Source organism: Danaus plexippus, assembly GCF_018135715.1.
Source record: "Danaus plexippus chromosome 9 unlocalized genomic scaffold, MEX_DaPlex mxdp_26, whole genome shotgun sequence".
Lineage (NCBI taxonomy): Eukaryota > Metazoa > Arthropoda > Insecta > Lepidoptera > Nymphalidae > Danaus > Danaus plexippus.
Genome location: NW_026869848.1, coordinates 382,070 through 400,045, shown reverse-complemented (window position 1 = coordinate 400,045; position 17,976 = coordinate 382,070). Strand labels below are relative to the sequence as shown.

Here is a 17,976-nt window from a genome sequence, read left to right as displayed (position 1 = left end):
ATAATAATACAATTGAATTTAAATTAAATTTTAAGAACATTAAGAATAAGTTATTCTATTATTTAGTTTTACTTATGAGCGTTTTATCAAATTGCTCACTTTAAAATTTAACTACAAATTTCAGATTCGGGTTTAAACACATAAGTCGTAAGTGATCTTTTTCTCGTCATTTATTTATTATTTTTTTCATTTCATTGTAAGATTTTTTTTATCCACTACTCAAAAATAATGGTGTCATAAATTTGTCGTCCATGTAGGGCTGCCTGTGGCGTTGTAGTTCTCAAACAGATCTACCGATTAAAATGTATTTCATTTTAATTTGAAACCCTACTCACATTGCGGTGCTTATCTATGTTTGGCTAATTTCAGTCCAGCAGTATAAGAGTATCTTCTCTTTTCCAAAATTATCTAAGGTATTTTTGCAATTAACTTCATATCTGCCGGTATAATCGTTAAGTGAAAATAAACGCTAGGAAGTTTTTAAAATTTCATAAAATTAATTATTATCAGCGTCCGTACATGCATTTTTACATTTTACTTTAAGGGATTTTACATACATATATTATTTTTTTTTATTTTCAGGATAGTTTATTCACAACAGTAGGTCGACATTACGAATTGTCCGGTGTTGTATGGAGTCCAGTGGATGAAGGTGATCTATATCGTTAATACAGCGGTTTCGATGTGAAATATTTCTTGACTCTATCCGTTGTCTTAAATTTTTCCAGTGAAATAATGTCTTGTTCCTTAAAAATTGAAATCGAAAATCCATTTCTATGTCTATCCCAGGTTTCCGAGATTTCCGAGTGTTAATATATTGACCACAACAAGGAGCTCTGGGAATTTGGATCTACGTTAAATAGGTCAAAGTCTTCGAAGATTATTACATCGGCCAGTGTATCAAAATATTAAACTTGATGTTAAGTGAAGGCATGGACACGTGCCAAGCAATGCTAGATGATAGTTAGTAAAATGTTTGCCATATACAAGATATATACAAGAATGTTAAGCCTTAGACAAAGCGTTGAACCTTAGTGTTAACCAGCCGTTATAGGAATTTGGTGGGAGCATGACACGCACACAGAATTTTATACCCTTTTATCTTAATAAACGACAAAGAAACTGGAGGTATTCAGATGGGCAAGCAGCACTTAACCTGCTTTTACATAGCACGTGTTCGTTCGTCCCCACATTTATTATTCCGTATTATTTGTTAAGTTATGAATATAAGCGGAATTAAATAGATATTTGAAATAAATTATGATGATTATTATCTTTATTTTCTTTAAATACTTTGAATACTTTTACGTGACAGGTATAGTTAATAAATATAATGAAAGAAAGGAATCATTTCACATATTTTTATTTTTAAATTAGTGGCAGTGAAGTTTTTTCGAGATGTCGCTTAATGTTACTAACGGAATCCGGTCTTCACAGTCATCAAAAACAGAACAACTTACACATACGCTGTCTTTACATTTAAATATCGAAGTCTTTTAGAGACAGACATTACAACAAATTATAAGTACATTTATAAAACAAATTTAAAAAATAATCTTTCTACGTACTTCACATCGTTATACATTAGTACTAAACATGTTATTTGTCTATCTAGGTTATTGACATAAAAGTTTTCATAACAAAGGAGGTGGTATATTTTTAAAGACTTCGATATTTTTGAAGTAATTTTGATACATACTTAAAAACCCGATACTTATAATTTATAAAATAATTACAAATGATTATAATCATTGCTTTTCGTCTGCAACAATAGAAAAAGTTAACCGGACAACGTCTGTGGAAACTTAGAATTAGAATACCGTGGAAGATTACAGTTACAGGACTAGAGAAAATAACATATAACATGGAATAATTCTGGTTTTCATCCAGAGTAATAAAAATATTGTTAAACGTGGCCTAAAGTGAAACCGATAATGTGATGGCGTTCTTAAACACCTATATAGAACCAAGGCGGTGTTATGTATTTTATATATTTTTAAAGATAAGTTGGTGAATCTTCGAATTTTACTTCTCCGGTTACAGAAAATATAGGTAAAAGAAATCGAAAATATTTATAACAAAATATGTTAAAAAAAAACAAACACGAATCTGAATGAAATGAGTGACGCGTAGAGACCGAATGGGATCAAATTATTAATTTATATTGAGCCAATAACATATTAAAAAATGATATAAAATTTGAACATTCACACTCCTCCATTCCGTGTATTAAATATTTATTTACGTAATAAAAACTTCTCACTTAGAAATAATATCAGTGACTTCATTTTTATTCTAACGCTTTTAATCTATCACGAATATTCGATTTGGCACACATTCCGAGCACAGTACCTACGCAATATACGTCATAATTATATCGCCCCCGATACTTTTGAATTTGCGTTTGAGGGACATACACCATGATAAGACTATAAAATTTTATGTAACTATAATTGTGTACAAAAAATGCAACGGGTGATTGTATAATATGACCTAATTCTTCTTAATAACATTAAAAAAGAACCGTTTACATAGAAAACATATAATATATCTAATGTTTCTCAATAATCGCAATTTCTTACATGTGTAATGTTGCCACAATCGTTACACTAACATATTCTCCATAAAGCGTATCTACATAAAAATGTCTACTTTATTACTCAATAGGCACATAATATTACAATTAAAATGTATACGTTCTTTAACAAAACTTTTCATAACAATCCTGCAATCAGATGTCAAGGGTGAGTGATGGCATAGCATTGCTTGATTTGTAGCTGGTTAATAAATGATGTACGACATATGTATTTTTAGTGGCAGTGGTTGAATTCATAACATACGTGAACATCTAAAAGAAGTCATCGGATGTAGTTCATTGAAGTCACTGGTATTTTAAATTAAAATAAATATATTTTTAAATCGCTTTTATAATAATATTATAGTCTGTTTCTACTATCAACATGATTATTTTATTTATTATTTTATCGTAAGCCAATCTGTTCCGTAGAGTCACATTATTCTTTCATTAGAACTTGCCACTTTTTCGAAATAGCTTCACCTAAATTTTTAGAACAATAGTATTTTATAGAAATTATTTAATTAGAATTCATAAAGACAAGTCACAATATCAAACCTTAAAATCATATTCTTATAATATGTATCAAAACATCAAAATGGATAGGTTTATTTATCGGTTCATGAAAATAATTTTGCTAATGGCAATGTCACGGTTCTGTCATAGACACATTTCGTATTTCAATTTTATAATTTAAATATCCTATGACCTATTCTTTTCACTGAGTGTTGGAATTGAGATAATACATTAATCAATGAATTTGATAAATCTATTTGTAAATATGTTGTATAGTGAACGAAAAATATATATAACGATATGAATATTTTCATGAACCGTCATAAGTGCTCAAGAAATAAAGGGACAGCACAAACGAAAGTATCTATCAGAACATCGACATCCGGCAGTAAAGATTCGCTTTCAGAGTCTAGTGATGTGAGTGCGCTCTCCTGTCTCCCGTCTCCCGTGTCCAGTCCACGCGGTACCCGGTAGTATTAATGTTACACCTTACACAACTATACAGCTCGCGCCGCCCCGGGGCGGTAGCGGTGCGACTTGTTGAACTTTTATTATATCGGTACTATACAAAAATTAAAAACTATACAATAGTAAATTATACAATAATACTACGATATATCATAGACCTTACAAATACAAGAATCGACTTACTTCTACCACATACCGATGCGAAGATGCGATGCGATAACGTACATTCGTATTTTAGTTACAACCTTTTTTTTCAACACCGAATACATCAGCCGAACCTGACGTCCCTCGAGCCTCGGGTTCGCTTGACGCCGACCGTAGCTGCCACGTTTTCGACTTACTGGTTAGATAAAAATAAAGCACTTAGAGCAAACCGCTCCTCAGTCTAGCCCGGTCGAGTTTCCTTTCAATCCATCTAAGTTTAATTTCTAAATATTCAGCATTTACTGCCATATATAATAAGTTTCGTTTAACTGCACTCGCTCCTTCCATGGCTGCATGAAGACTTAGCTGTTTAAATGATCGGGTGTCCATTACAGCGAGTATCAGAGTGACGATGATGACAGATACTGATTATGTTAGAGCGGTGGGCAGTGTGTGGTCGATGGCGTAACAAATGAAAGAAACGAAGATTGGGTCTGCAGCAACACTAGTGATCGACTGTGGATATGCCGTGAGCCGTGACTAACGAAAACTTAGTTCGTTTGTTACATACCAATAACAAAGTTATAAAAACATCTGATTCCCAAACTGTGACACCGTAATTCGTTCCTAAACGTTCTATAGTTTATTATTATCTAGTAATACAGACAATACGTCGATGATAAATATTTGTGCTTCAGTTAACGACACTGGATATACTCTTTACTCTACAGTAAATACCCGATCGCATGTCGTGACCGGCACACGCGATCGTTACCTCACATATGATAGGAAGTCACTTCTCCTTATTATATTTTGCTATTTATTAACTATTAATATACTCTTCAGCGTCATCGTACGTGTCGATCGAGCGGTTCACGCTTATCCGTAATTTAAAAATTTCATAAAAAGTCTTTTCATCGCGCCGCGTTCGATCGCCGTGAACTTCGGCTGCGATGATCTAACGACACCGGCTTGACTCCGACCTCCTCGACATCCACATCCTAATCAGGTTAACCGAAAACGGTCCGTCACCCGAGCTGGTCGCTGTCCACGTTCCTCGAGGCGGACGCCGGGTCCCGGTCGGCTCACCGACGAAACCTTGTGAGTTTATATTGCTTTGTTTCGGAGGTTTCGGGTGGCAAGAGCGGCAGGGTAAGGTGAAGGTGCGGCGGGTCAGCGCGCGGCGACGCGGCACAGCGCTAGGCGCAGCGCGGCGGCGGCGGGCACGGCCGCGCCGCACAGGCCCGATCAGAGCCTGTCCTCCTCCTCTTCCTCCTCGCCCTCGTCTCCGGCCTCCTCGTTCTCCTCCCGGTAGCCCGGGTGCTCGCTGATGGCGTAGTAGTTCCCATTGTAGATGACACCCAGCTCCCTCAACGCGTCCCCCCTGATGGTGGCCTTTATCGTCCAATTGTAACAGTCGTCCGACTCAGACTCGCGATCGAGGCGCTCCACGTCGAGTATCTTCGAACTTAACCGTTCCAATATGATGCCAATGTCTTTGATGGTGAGGTGTCGTTTCTGGTCGACACTCAGTTGGTCGATGAGGAGTAGAAACTTCTCCGAAGTGACGGCCTCGTCCTCGACGAGAGTGTTCTCCGTTTCGCTCTCGGACGAGTCCCGGTCCCCGCGCCGCGCCGACTCCGCGTCTAGAAACCGAACGTGACCCTTCGGCCTTCCCTGGGGAGAGGCGCGAGGCTGAGAGTCCTGGATGGGAGAGGTGGCAACGCTCTTGTGGACCGCGATACGCCGCCCTTCCTCGTGCAGCGCACAACAGTGGAAATCGCATTCGTCTGTGGGCGGGCGGTGCGGTGCGTGCGGAGGGTGCTGATGCGGGGCGTGGGACGGCGGTGCGGCGCGACACTCCGCCGTGTGGACATGGTGGTCGAGAGACGAGGACGCGCGGGAGAGACGAGCTCGCGCCGGGCCAGGTTCGTCGTGGTTGACGACCGTGATGTGGGGCGGCGGCGGCTGCGGTCGCTCCAGAGACGTCTGGATCACGAGCGAGGGCCTGCGGTCCGGCTTGACCTGGCGGGAGGGCGAGCGCGCCGCGGGCGAGGCCTGGGGTCGCTGGTCCCAGTGCAGCACCACTGTGACACGCCCCTTGTTGTCCATGATCTTCCACGAAGGCGTCTCATCGTGTAACTCGAGCGCGTGTATCGTTTCGCACACAATCTTGGGGATCGCCGATATCGCTGAAATGTATCACAACAAAATATTTCGCTTGTTACGAACAGAGTCACTAACGAGGTGTAGATGGAGAGGGTTGCTCACCAGCCTTGATGACGTCGACCCCTGTAGGATACCATCTCTCCCCCTGCCTCAGCAGCAGCAGCACAGTGTTGGGTGGGAGCGTCCTCCAGTACTCCCCGTCTTCGACCTGAGTGCCGTCACTCTCCAGCACCAGCCTCACGGGCTCGCTCGCCGCTACTGATAGCTTCTCCTTACCTGGAACCGAAAATATCGAGCTGGGTCTATTATAACAACTAACGATTATTATAACATGTGCGAGGGAAAGGTGTCTTCGTAAACACTATATTCCAAAAAGTGTCTTCGTGAATGGTGTCATAGGTACTTTTCCTAGCCCCGTATGTATCATAATAGCTAGTCCTTCAAAAGGTTATATAATCAGATAAAATAAACAGTTTTTACCTAAAAGTATTGAAAATATTACATAATTGTAATAATATTTTTATAGTATACTTTTTAAGGAGTACAAGCTTTAAGTCCACCGTTAATTACAATGCACTAAGTCACCACTGCGGTTCATTCTATGTCTGCGTCTCAGTGCTGCACTCACACCGCCTTCGAAGGGTTCATTCATATAAATATTGAATTTACGTCCGCCTGGATACAAAACCGGGTCACGCGGCGAGGGTCATCGACCCTGAACCGTTAGAGAGGTGGATATATCACGACAAAGATAAACCGGAGAAGATCCCCGGACGGGAAGCTGAGACATCTTAACAACATTAGAAGATACAGTACAGCTGTAATGATGTCTGACCTCTATGTATGAGTTCCTCGAAGCTGGTCACCACCAGCCCCTTCCGTACATTCCTCGAACTGTCCCATATCTTAAAAGGCCTCTTCCCTCTAACCTCCTGTTAACAAATACATCGCTTTTACAGAATGTGAGGACATTACAGTAGATACATAATAGAACAGTGCTCTAAAGAGTTACGGGTTCTCTAAGAAGCGGGTTTCAAAATAATCATGTTGTATGAATGACCGTCGTGATAATAAAATGAATCGAATCGTTCGTAAATGAATAAAAAGTTTTAAGATCGGACACTGAACGAATATGTTGTTTAATTTGATTTTTTCTTTTAAAACCGTCAAACTCCAGTTACGGAAGCTGGCTTCAGAAGGTTCGATGCTCTACATTCGGTGTTCTGTATACTAGAGACGTCCAGAAGCGTTCCGCCGCCGTCTAATTACCATTTAATTTATTTTTAAAGTCATCGTATAAAAATATAACATCAGAGTGTTCCATCGCGGCACTTCATGACACTGTCATACTACGGAACATAAAAGGTGTGCAGTGTAGGCGCTACGTAGCCGAGCCGGCGTCCGTAGAGCCTGCACTGGATGCAGCGGTGCAACGCCCGAGCGACCTACTCCCCCCGCACCCTCACCCCCGCGCTCGTCCTCACTGACACGCCCCGCCCCGCACGCACTGTGCGTTGACCTACTGACATCGCCCTAGACGATCTTTAATCCGAACTGGACTTCCCCAACACTGGCCCGAACGGACTCCGGCCGCGGACCCTGGCCGCGGAGCCTACACGTCACACGATCAGCTGATTCCATTGACAGCTCTGACAGTTGTCACATCGGTCATTGTTTTTTTTTTTTAATTTCATAATATGTTTATTGAGTGAATGCAAATAAAACTGATTCAGCTATTTACAGTCATGAGTGATGGAGTGTGCTGGGCTTGGAGGTCTGATGTGTGGAAGGGGTAGGAGGAAAGGGAGACGGGGCACGGGGACAGGGTGCATCTAACACTGATGATGTTACCTCTTGTATTTCGACTATCATTGTCACGACGCACTCACACACTTTATCACTTGAATGTCACTTAACTTCTACTCCGGAACAAGTCGAAGTCTCTCTTAAATCATGAATAACAAACGTCTACTCAGTCACATGACAGTTTAAAAAATGAATTAAAAAGTAACGGCAAGCTTATCCCGACGATATAATGAGTGTATACGTGAGTCAGTGAGTGGACAGTGAGTGAGTAGTCGGAGATAACGCAGAAGGTGAAGTGAGACTGACGACGAGACACCCTCGGGCGACAGGAGCACTACACCTCTGATAAAATCACTTGTAAAAAATATTAAAAGCCCTTTATAATATTGTATAATTGTGATAACTATCTATAATTCAATAACAATCCATCATCCACTCGGAGGCTCCGCAGACTCGCAACGCTAATGTATATGTATGTCATCCTATACGATATAATGTAAGCGGCCAGCGCCGGCCAGCGCCGCGGCCGCACTGACGACTCGCGACTCGTGACTCGTGACCGGGTCGCGGCCTGCTCCCCCCGGTCCTCCCCCTCCCCGCCCCCGCGGAGACCCTCGGTCCCGCACTGCAGCGCCCTACCCGATGCCGTAACGTCTTGGAAATTAGCAACACCGACAATGCACTCCACATACACGTACGAGTATATAAGAGGTCCTGTCTTTTGCGTTACCTGACGCTGTTCAGAGGCGGAGGGTCATCGTAACACTACTGATAAACTCACACAGAACATCTCACTGGATGCGTACGAAGATGAGTGTCAAGTTACAGCTTCACTGACAAACATCCAAAAATTTATTAGTTTGAATTTATCACTACATAATATTCAATATTTTAATAAACGATATCGCCAAGTGAATAGCATATCTTCAACTTAACAATCACAAATGTATTAACTGCTTATTTGGTCGCAAACGCTACGTTCGTAGTAACGAATACTAGCAAGGTTACGTAGTCGTAGAGCCCGTACAGCGTCTGAAGGAAAGCTCGTTAAGTACGCTTACCCCAAGTTCGCAACGTGTCACTGCTAACGGTAAGTTTTAAGTTTTTATTTTATAAATATTCTCACTTTGCAGTGTAACATGATTGAATAGGAATCGGGGGAGACATCGTGTGTAGTGCTACGTTCAGAAATATTATTATTTTACTCATATATATATATATATATATATGTATATAAGTCGCTTTAAAAATTTAATTAATAATAATAATAATAATTATAAATAACACGTTATACATAACATAAAAAGTTCTACCTCCGAGTATATTCTAATATAAAGTGCCGTCTTTGCGAGTTATATTTCTAACCGAATTCCGTCTGTTAGCAGACAGAGAGCGGCACGCAAACTATTTAAGGAGAGTGGAAAACGTTGGCGAAATTAATAAAACACTATAAAGCTTGTATACACGAAGGGAATCATGTTTAATATTCAAGTAATCTGATATTTTAAACTAAAAGTATAATATAATGTATAAAAGTACCTTTATTATTTTAAAAACATACTCTTTTTTAAGACAAGGAGTTTATATCGAAATTTAAAGCGCTGTAATATTTTCTTGGTCGTTATTAAATTTTTAATTTATTTATGTCGTCTCTTTTAACGAAACTCATACAACTAATAAAGATTATTTATATATTGTTTACTTTTGTCCAATGTGATGATGGTTGCCATGTCATCTTCAGCTGCCATAATACATAGATTATGCAGGAATCCATCAGCTATATGGTATAGACTAAAAATATATGTTTAAGACTCGTATTACGACCAGAAGACATTTTTTAAATAGATCTGTTTCATACTTTGAAGATTACTTTGCTGTGGGCGTTCAGACAAAATGTCGGCAAATTACATTAAATATGAAATATCACGAGATATTATCAAATGTTTCATAAACTTTAAACAACATGGCCGCCCTCCCACCAGATTCATTTTCACCCACGTCTCTTTTATTATTCTTATTTAAGTTGATGACTACCTAAAGTAATTTTAATGAATTAGTTGACACTTTTAATCAATGAGGATACAGGTTATCTCTAACTGGAATATGTTAAGTGTTCTTAAATATGTGCGTTAGATGATTACGATGGCTTTGAGAAATATTTCAGATTTGATTTGACCAGTACGCTTATCACAAGTGTGCATCGCGAACATACGAACCGTTTCACGTTTTTCATTCAATAACCAATATTAATACTAAAATGTGTGACGATTTTAACGCAATGTATGTGTTATGAGTATTCAAGATTCGCGAAGCGTACAGTTTGTTAGACGAACAGTATTTTTTTAGTTTGAATAGATTGTTCTAGAAGTTAAATTTGAACCCTACTACGACTGCTTACAGTTTAACTAATTACTTACAGTTTCTTCGTAAGTAATTCGAGAATACGTAAACTTTTAAAAGTTGCCCTCTAATAAAACATAATGCCTTCGTACTAGCGCTGGTTTAAACATTCAGTGGACAATGAGCTCAAGACATGATAGTTAAGTCTCCCTCAGAAGAAATGATTCCTTTAAATCACCCATGTTATTCTGTAACGACTTAAAACAAGTTCACAAACAATGACTTTAGATATTTTGAAGATTAAACAAAGACTATACAATTAATTATCTGCAATAATATTACTAGCAATATATTTTAATAAATTTTTCTGCGCAAGTAATTTTAATTAAACTAAAAAAAGAACATTTAAAATGATCGTCTTACTAACAGTTACATGAAATAAGCTAGTATTCAATTCTAATTTATGAAAATTAATTAAAATATAACTTATATTTTCGGTTACTTCGCGGCGGCCGTGATCGCCGGCAGACGAGATGGAAATTTTTACGCGATACTACATACGAAGTAATATGTTTTATTTTAATGAATACTCACGATAGTCTTGTATATAGAAATAAATTAATTGTTTTCTCCAATAAACACTTCATATTAATGTCTCGGAGCGGACGTCAATACATATGTAAGGTCAATTAATATTTTAGTACGCGAGACGAGACTGTTTGAGAAGGTTTTGAGGAAAGGAAATCAGTCGTTTGATAATCTTATCAATTTTTCATTTCTATAATAAAGATTTATTTAGCTTCAGCTGCGCTGTTTCCTTTGAAATAAAACACTTTAACGTAATGGTTGTTTCGATAGAATGAAGAGAAAGTTTTTTCTCATAGAGTAATTGCAAGGGTAATTAGTACTACAGTAGCTTGCCTTGAGGCTGTACGGAGCGTTTCCAATTTATCATTCATAAATCTTCAAATAGCAACGAGAGACGCTTCGTATCCAGTGACGATTCAAACTTGCGGTAAACACACGGCCGTCCTATAAGATGGCGCTACGGCTGCGAGATGACAAATATTACATATGCAGAAGACTTATGTTAACGAAGAAGTTTCAAGAAATCGGACATTATATGTAAAACACATTATTACTATAATACCATACAAGTTTATTCTACGTCCATTCCATAACACAGAACCAAAAATCACTTTGAAGGAAAGCCCCTATTCAGGTGGGTACGGAGATTGGAGACTTCGTCTGAACGTAGTCAGTAGTCACGTCGTTAAATAAAATGTACAAGCTGGCTACTGAACTGCGAAGTTACAAACAAAATTAGTAATAAATATATTAATCGGTATCATCTTGTAATAAAGAAGAATTTTTTTTTCAGGTAATTTGAAAGTTCTATGATTTTTAAGTTATATGTAGTAAAGTGAAATTTATGTAAAACAAAATCTGATGAAAAATTTCCAATTTAATTGAACCTTCTTAAAATCTTTTGTAAATCTCGCAATGACCGTCAACACTGTCCATGAGATCCTGATTTCGCCTGTCCGTATCTGCAATTGTTTAATAGTATTTTAAATTAAATTATATCCGGTAAAAAAATTATTACGTCTTAAAGCACTTGCCTGGAAACTAAAATTACTTTTAAATTACTACCTAAAGATCTTTCTGGAACCGGTGAACTTCGTAATGGAGTATTCATAGGCAAAAAATGCCTTGCATCAATTTGGAAAAACCCTTACGCTGCTGGACCGATATTGGGCAAACATAGATAAGAACCACCACAAGTAAACTGATTTTCCAATGAATTAAATTGCATCGAAATCGATGACCTGTTTGATAGGTACGATGTCACAGAGACACTCACACACACAAACATTGCTTTCAGATTAACAACACCCTTCTCTTTGCGTGGGCGGTTTAATGTAATATTTTTGATAACAGTCGTTTTCTCCGATACCTATCATTTTCCAGCAGTTGCCGAACACAGTCACACTGAGACACGCGATGCTGTTCCCTGGTAGGTGTTACTCGTTTTTTATGAAAGACTCGTCATTTACATCTGTCAAGACGTTCTCGGAGTGTTTCGAGCTGTGCACTAAGCGCCCTCTATCCACGTGTTTCGTCGTAATTAGATGAACCGCTCCAATTATAGCGGCCGTCGAGTGCCGGGAAATGCAACGTGTTTTTTTTTACCGAGTTTTAAACACAGCCTCTTAAATGAAACTATATTTTCATTCTTAGTGTGAACTGTTTCGGAGTTCGTATGAAAAGTCATAAGCTTTTTATTTATCTGGTAATGTATGTTTCAAAAGTCCTTTAAAGATTCTAAAATACATCTATCTATATTTTGGACATTACGAAAATAAGTTGATCGTTGGCCGCACAAGTAACATAGGAAGTGACCCACAAAAGTCCAGATACTGGCTGGATAAGTCTTAAAATAACAGGTCTGATTTTAAATGAAAATTAGACTCATTTTGAGAGGTCCGTGAATCAGTTCTCGCAGTCACGTATATTACACCAGACCAAAAAAGGAATCAGACTATTAATAAAAGAAAAAGTAATTAAAATCGGCTACCTAACAAACCATTTTAAGTATCTCTACTTTGATGAATTGAAATAAAACATTTTTTTTTTTAAAGCATCACTTGAACAATCAAGTCCAAATTATGGAGCCAAGAATTTGGGTTATTTAGATCTCTACTTTAAGTAATTATTAAAGATATTTCGTTTTAATTATAACATATTTTCCTTATCTTCGAAAAAAACTTCGATGATTTTAGTAGATGACAAAGAAAATCATTATTTTTTTTTTCGCTAAAAAAAATTAATATTTCATCTTACTTTATATAAAGCAATATATTCTAATGACAGATTCCAGACAAGACAAGACATAAATAAAATCATATGTATGCGCTTAAATAAACTTTTTATCGAATAAAATACCACTTGCAATTACACATGTGTACTGTTCCGTTAAACGGCAAACTTGTATGTGTAGACCTAGCCTTAATATATGATAGTTGCAAAGCTTAGTATTTGACAGCGTTATATCAGAGCCATCAGCCGCAACCCTTCAAGGGCGAACCAGACTCGAGGTGCCCTTCAACTAATGACTTCAAGTGCCTGTGTTATTTTTGTAAAACCTTTGAAATATCACATCGTATAGGTATAGGAAGACAAAACTTAAATAACTTGTTCTATACAATAATTATTTAGAAAAATCTATAAGTTTCTGGACACACAAGATATATATATATATATATATTACTTTTCATATTATTATAACAAAGAATTAACGTTGCTTTTGAAATACAAAACCGATTTCATTTACTGATGATAGCCCATAGTAATTATCACCAACAAAATAACTTTAAGTAACTAGGCGTGCTCTAAAACATAAAGCAGTTTCAATATGCTTAGTCCAAACTTGCATCGCTTCATTAATAAATCTTCGCAAATTGTATAATTGACGTGGATTATTGTATGAGAAACTTGAAACGCTGCGTATATAGTGTAATAATGTTAACTCGTACTAAGCATCCTGTATTAGTAAATAGTCTAATTTGTTTTAATGACATACAACGGAAATAAGTTTCACCGTTCGCTTTACGGATGACACTGTCGTCATAAATGTTAGGAGTTGATGTCATTGCGAGAAGTAAGCCCGTTCCTGTATTGTCAATCAAACCTCGTTTAAGACGAAACTAGAGCTGTAATTTACAATGCACTCAACAGAATCTATTAATGCCATTATTTTATCTGAAATACGCTATTTCTCGGAAACGACGACATTCCGACGACGTGTATTCACTGTACGTCATAAAAATTTTCGTGAACAATAACTAGTTTCTAAATTTCACTGAAATATATATATATAGTCTTATTTCATTAATTTTTCATTTCCATACAAACTATTTAGAGTAAAAAAAAGACAGAAAAAAGTTTGTCTTCGTAACAATCCAATATAGATAATAAGTAGGTAATGTAAGTCTTAGTAACATTTCACACTTTATAATTCCCTACCAAACCTTTTCCACCGAACGTCGCATATATTTCGATGGCTTTGCTAACGATACCCAAATAAGTATTTACGTTATTAATTAAATTAATGTTATATATAAATATTTCAAGCTCGTAAACTGAATTAAGATAAAGAACTGCCTGTGCCTTCTACTCATTATCCATCTACGTACTGGCCATATAGGATACAACTAACGTCTTAGACAGAACGGGTATATAAAAAAATTCACGAATGTCTATAAACTTAATTGTATACTGATTTAAATTACTTTTAAAGTGACATGCTTTACATCTAGCAAGAGCCCACGACGGCCAGATCCCATGTATTCTATAAAAGTTGATAGTTTCTCTGCACATGCCTCCTACACAGGTAAAACCGATCAGCGAGTATGGGAGTTTAGGTTGTAGTTACTGGGCAGTTAGCATGTAGTAAAGGTGAACCTTACTCTCATCAAAGTATAAAACCATATTTTTGATATTTTCTTCGGGATTACTTTATGAAGCTCTTCATCCATCGCCGCACACTTATGACGGTTGCTTCCGTTGCCCGAAACACTTGAAATTTTAGAAATTATAATTGTACTTTCGCTATAGTATAAAATCTGAATTTATATATTACCTGGAGACATATGGAAATGGATTTTTCGAGTGAGCATTATTTCAAATGGCACATATATAATTTGCCCCAGATATTGCTGTATTGCTGTCGCTGTATCAGTTTCCTTTACTTACAAAATTTCACAATTTCTTTTCATCCAAAGCTTCATTTACACCGGACTCTGTGCACGTGGTGTGGAATATTTTGTGTGAAGAAAATGTAAAGAAAAGGTGCTTTATAGTTTGATGAGAGTAAGTTCCTATTACACCTTTACTACATGCTGCCTGCCCAGGTAACCACAACCACAACCCAAACTCTATACTCGCTGATTGTTCTTACCTGTGTAGGAGAGATGTACAGAGAAACTTTCAACTTTTATAAAATACTGAGCGCCTAGCCGTCATGGGCTCTTGGCCTCAGATGTACATATATACGCTAAGGTTTATTGACGAAATTTCTTTACAACATATATAACAACAGACAACAATCGATCCTTATTCTGCCAATTTACAAAGTACCCGGACTGACTTGTATAACAACTAGCGTATAAATAAATTATTATACTGTCAATCGATAATTTATGTACTACTTATGTACATAGCTATATTAAAAAAAAACATTAAAAACACTAATTTTTATTTTTAATTAAATCTATATTCTCCAATATCGCTTCTCATTTATAAATTTTATTAGTTATATGTTTATTAAGCGACAACAGATAAAAATAATTTTTTGGAAGAAACGTCACTATAAAACTAAAAAGAAACTTTTTCTGTAACATTATAATACTCCTTGGAGTGAGAAAATTGTAGCTTTTACAAGTAAAATTTGATTAACCCCAATCCTTTTAAGGAACTGTTACTCATTCTACTTATTAATTGCTAGAGATGTAAATGCTTTTAATGTCCGACTCTAAAATATTCTATCTATTCCTTTGGATATTTTTTAAATTCCGTCACATCATAAGGTGGAGACGGGTTTATATATTTTTTCTAATTCAAAATTCTTTACTGATTTAATCTAATACAAACATTAAATATTTACATTCTACGAAATTTTGACTGCTCTCGATTATAACAGTATTCATAAAAATCCACAGATAATAACTTAGATATTAGTAAATTAGACAGCTCATAGCAATATAAGAATCGTCATTAACTTTTAATTTAAGTTTACTTTAGTCGAAAATATATATTTTTTGTTGGTCACTCTCCATCATCTTGAACTATCAAATTAACCAAATTCTGGAAAATAATTAAAATAACTAAGCCTTCCTAGGTGTTAAAAATTCGTAATCCTTGTATCAAAGACATTTCTGATAATATCGCTCACGTCACTAGTTTTGACAAATTACTATTGTCAGATATTTGGAAGAAATTTTCATTCATCCATTTTTTCAAGATATAACTTTTTATAATTATTATTTCGTTTCAAACATCATCTCAGACAAACACAATCGCCAGACATGTCTATAAAAACATCGATAAAATATACCTGAAAAGTGTTTCATAGTTTCCGAAAACTATTTGACCGTTCTTATTTATAGCTTTGCAAAACATGTCGCATTCTAGAGAAATCATACTACCAACGGAACTATACATATGTGTATATAGATATATAAATAAAAGGGACCGAGAGCTACTTCTATACTTCAGTTATTCTAAGAACTTACCACAACTTCATGGAACCGTCATTTTGAAGTTATGATCATTAATTTAAATACTGTAATTTTAAATATAACTTTAACGGTGTCGATAAAAAGGTTACATAGAAATATGCATAATATTATTATTATTTCAATGTTACTTTCCTGTGTGAATTTTTGTCTTTGCTTTCAACATTCAAGAGAACTCAGACATGATAGTCGGTGCTACGACCGCTACGACCCTCTACGTCCGTCTAGGAGCCTTCACAGTAGCACGGATCGGATTCGTGCCCCGTGTACTAACTATTCTACTCATTATGTTTTCTGTGCTTCGTGATGGCTGTGAGTATCACAAGTACAATGTATGTATATACGAATCACATTCACCAGTCATGAGAACTAGCGACAGGCTTTATATAACTTGCACTAGACGGTACCCGTCGAGTCAGACGAAACTTAAATCTACACGACTTATGATAGACGAATGTTGTGAACGACCGAGGGGACTGAGAGTGATGGCTGTACGGTCAGAAGATGTACGACACACGAGATAGGATGAGGCGAACCGAGTCGGGGGAAGTAATCGATAGTTGTTACAGAGCGTGGCATGACACACGGCTCTGGCACGACACATAGACTGAACGATGAGGATGGTACGGAGGCAGGAGAGGACGCGCGGGGACCGCCCAGAGAGACACGGAGACCGCGGCCGGCTGCAGCATCACACCTCACTGACGGGAGGAGAGTGCGGGGCTCAGGGAGAGTCGGGCGTGTCAGTGATAACGGGACGCTGGAGGGCGGCGGCGCCGGTTACCTCTCTGGCCATCGCGGCATGACCGCCGGAGGCCGCGGGCGCGCGCTCACGCCGCCATCTTCGAGGGGCACAGCCCGGGATTCGCGTCGCGACTCGCGGAGCACTCGAGTGCTGCGCCGCGTGGGCGGCGATCGATGAGCGGCGCGCGCCTGCGCCCCCGACCGGCCCCGATCAGCTCCGACCAGCGCCGAGCCGACGCCTCCGGTGCATCCGCCCTGACCCACTTCCCGCGCACACTGACCTCCTTCTCTACACTTCCAATGGACTGACTTTCAAAACGCTCCGATGCGTCTAATAAACGCCTTCTCTCTCTCTTCAAATTCTTTTGCTTGATAAACTATTTTGAACTCTACATGAGCGATATAACGGTGAAACTCGGTCGTAGAGTCGCCACGTTGCCGGTGAGTCTCTGTCGCCTGTCGTATATAGGACTACATCTGGTGCAATACTTAGGTAGCATGATAAGTTGGTATTTATATGCCGGAGAGGCAAACAATGAAGAGCGAACTATTAAATAAAAGCAAACTTGACAGCTGAGTGATTTACTTATCGTCAGGATTTTATAACGACTTGTAACGCTCAAATATAAACATAATGATCGATGCTATTGTATATACAAGAATATACCAAGATTTTTCTTATACTTGTGGATTTTATAGTTCTACATTAGAACAATCAACAATGAACCAAGTTTAGATACTTCTAGCAAAAAACGACACATCTTTTCATTTTATACATGTAATAATGTTTATAATTATTACTTTTTATTGTTCTGGTAATAAGTAGTTTAAATAAATATACAATTTATAAAACTGACTTTACACTTAAAAAATGTACCCTCGTCCAAACATTACGTTGACATCAAATGTGTGAGATCT

General features: G+C 37.7%; 1 protein-coding gene across 3 annotated transcripts; it reads right to left on the bottom strand.

Moving 5' to 3' along the window:
- Positions 1-1,347: 1,347 nt before the first annotated feature.
- Positions 1,348-17,266, bottom strand: LOC116767640 (uncharacterized). 3 transcript variants are annotated; one of them, XM_032658058.2, is made up of 5 exons: positions 17,099-17,266; positions 7,724-7,817; positions 6,708-6,804; positions 5,975-6,148; positions 1,348-5,895 (listed from the first exon to the last, which is right to left on the bottom strand). In XM_032658058.2, the coding sequence occupies exons 2-5, from the start codon at positions 7,742-7,744 to the stop codon at positions 4,952-4,954; spliced, it is 1,236 nt and encodes a 411-aa protein (XP_032513949.1). In that variant the 5' UTR covers positions 7,745-7,817; positions 17,099-17,266; the 3' UTR covers positions 1,348-4,951. The 3 variants fall into 3 exon arrangements, with proteins under 3 accessions (XP_032513949.1, XP_032513951.1, XP_032513948.1); XM_032658060.2 differs by lacking the exon at positions 7,724-7,817; XM_032658057.2 differs by lacking the exon at positions 17,099-17,266 and having other exon boundaries at positions 7,724-8,246.
- Between the last annotated feature and the right edge of the window lie 710 nt (positions 17,267-17,976).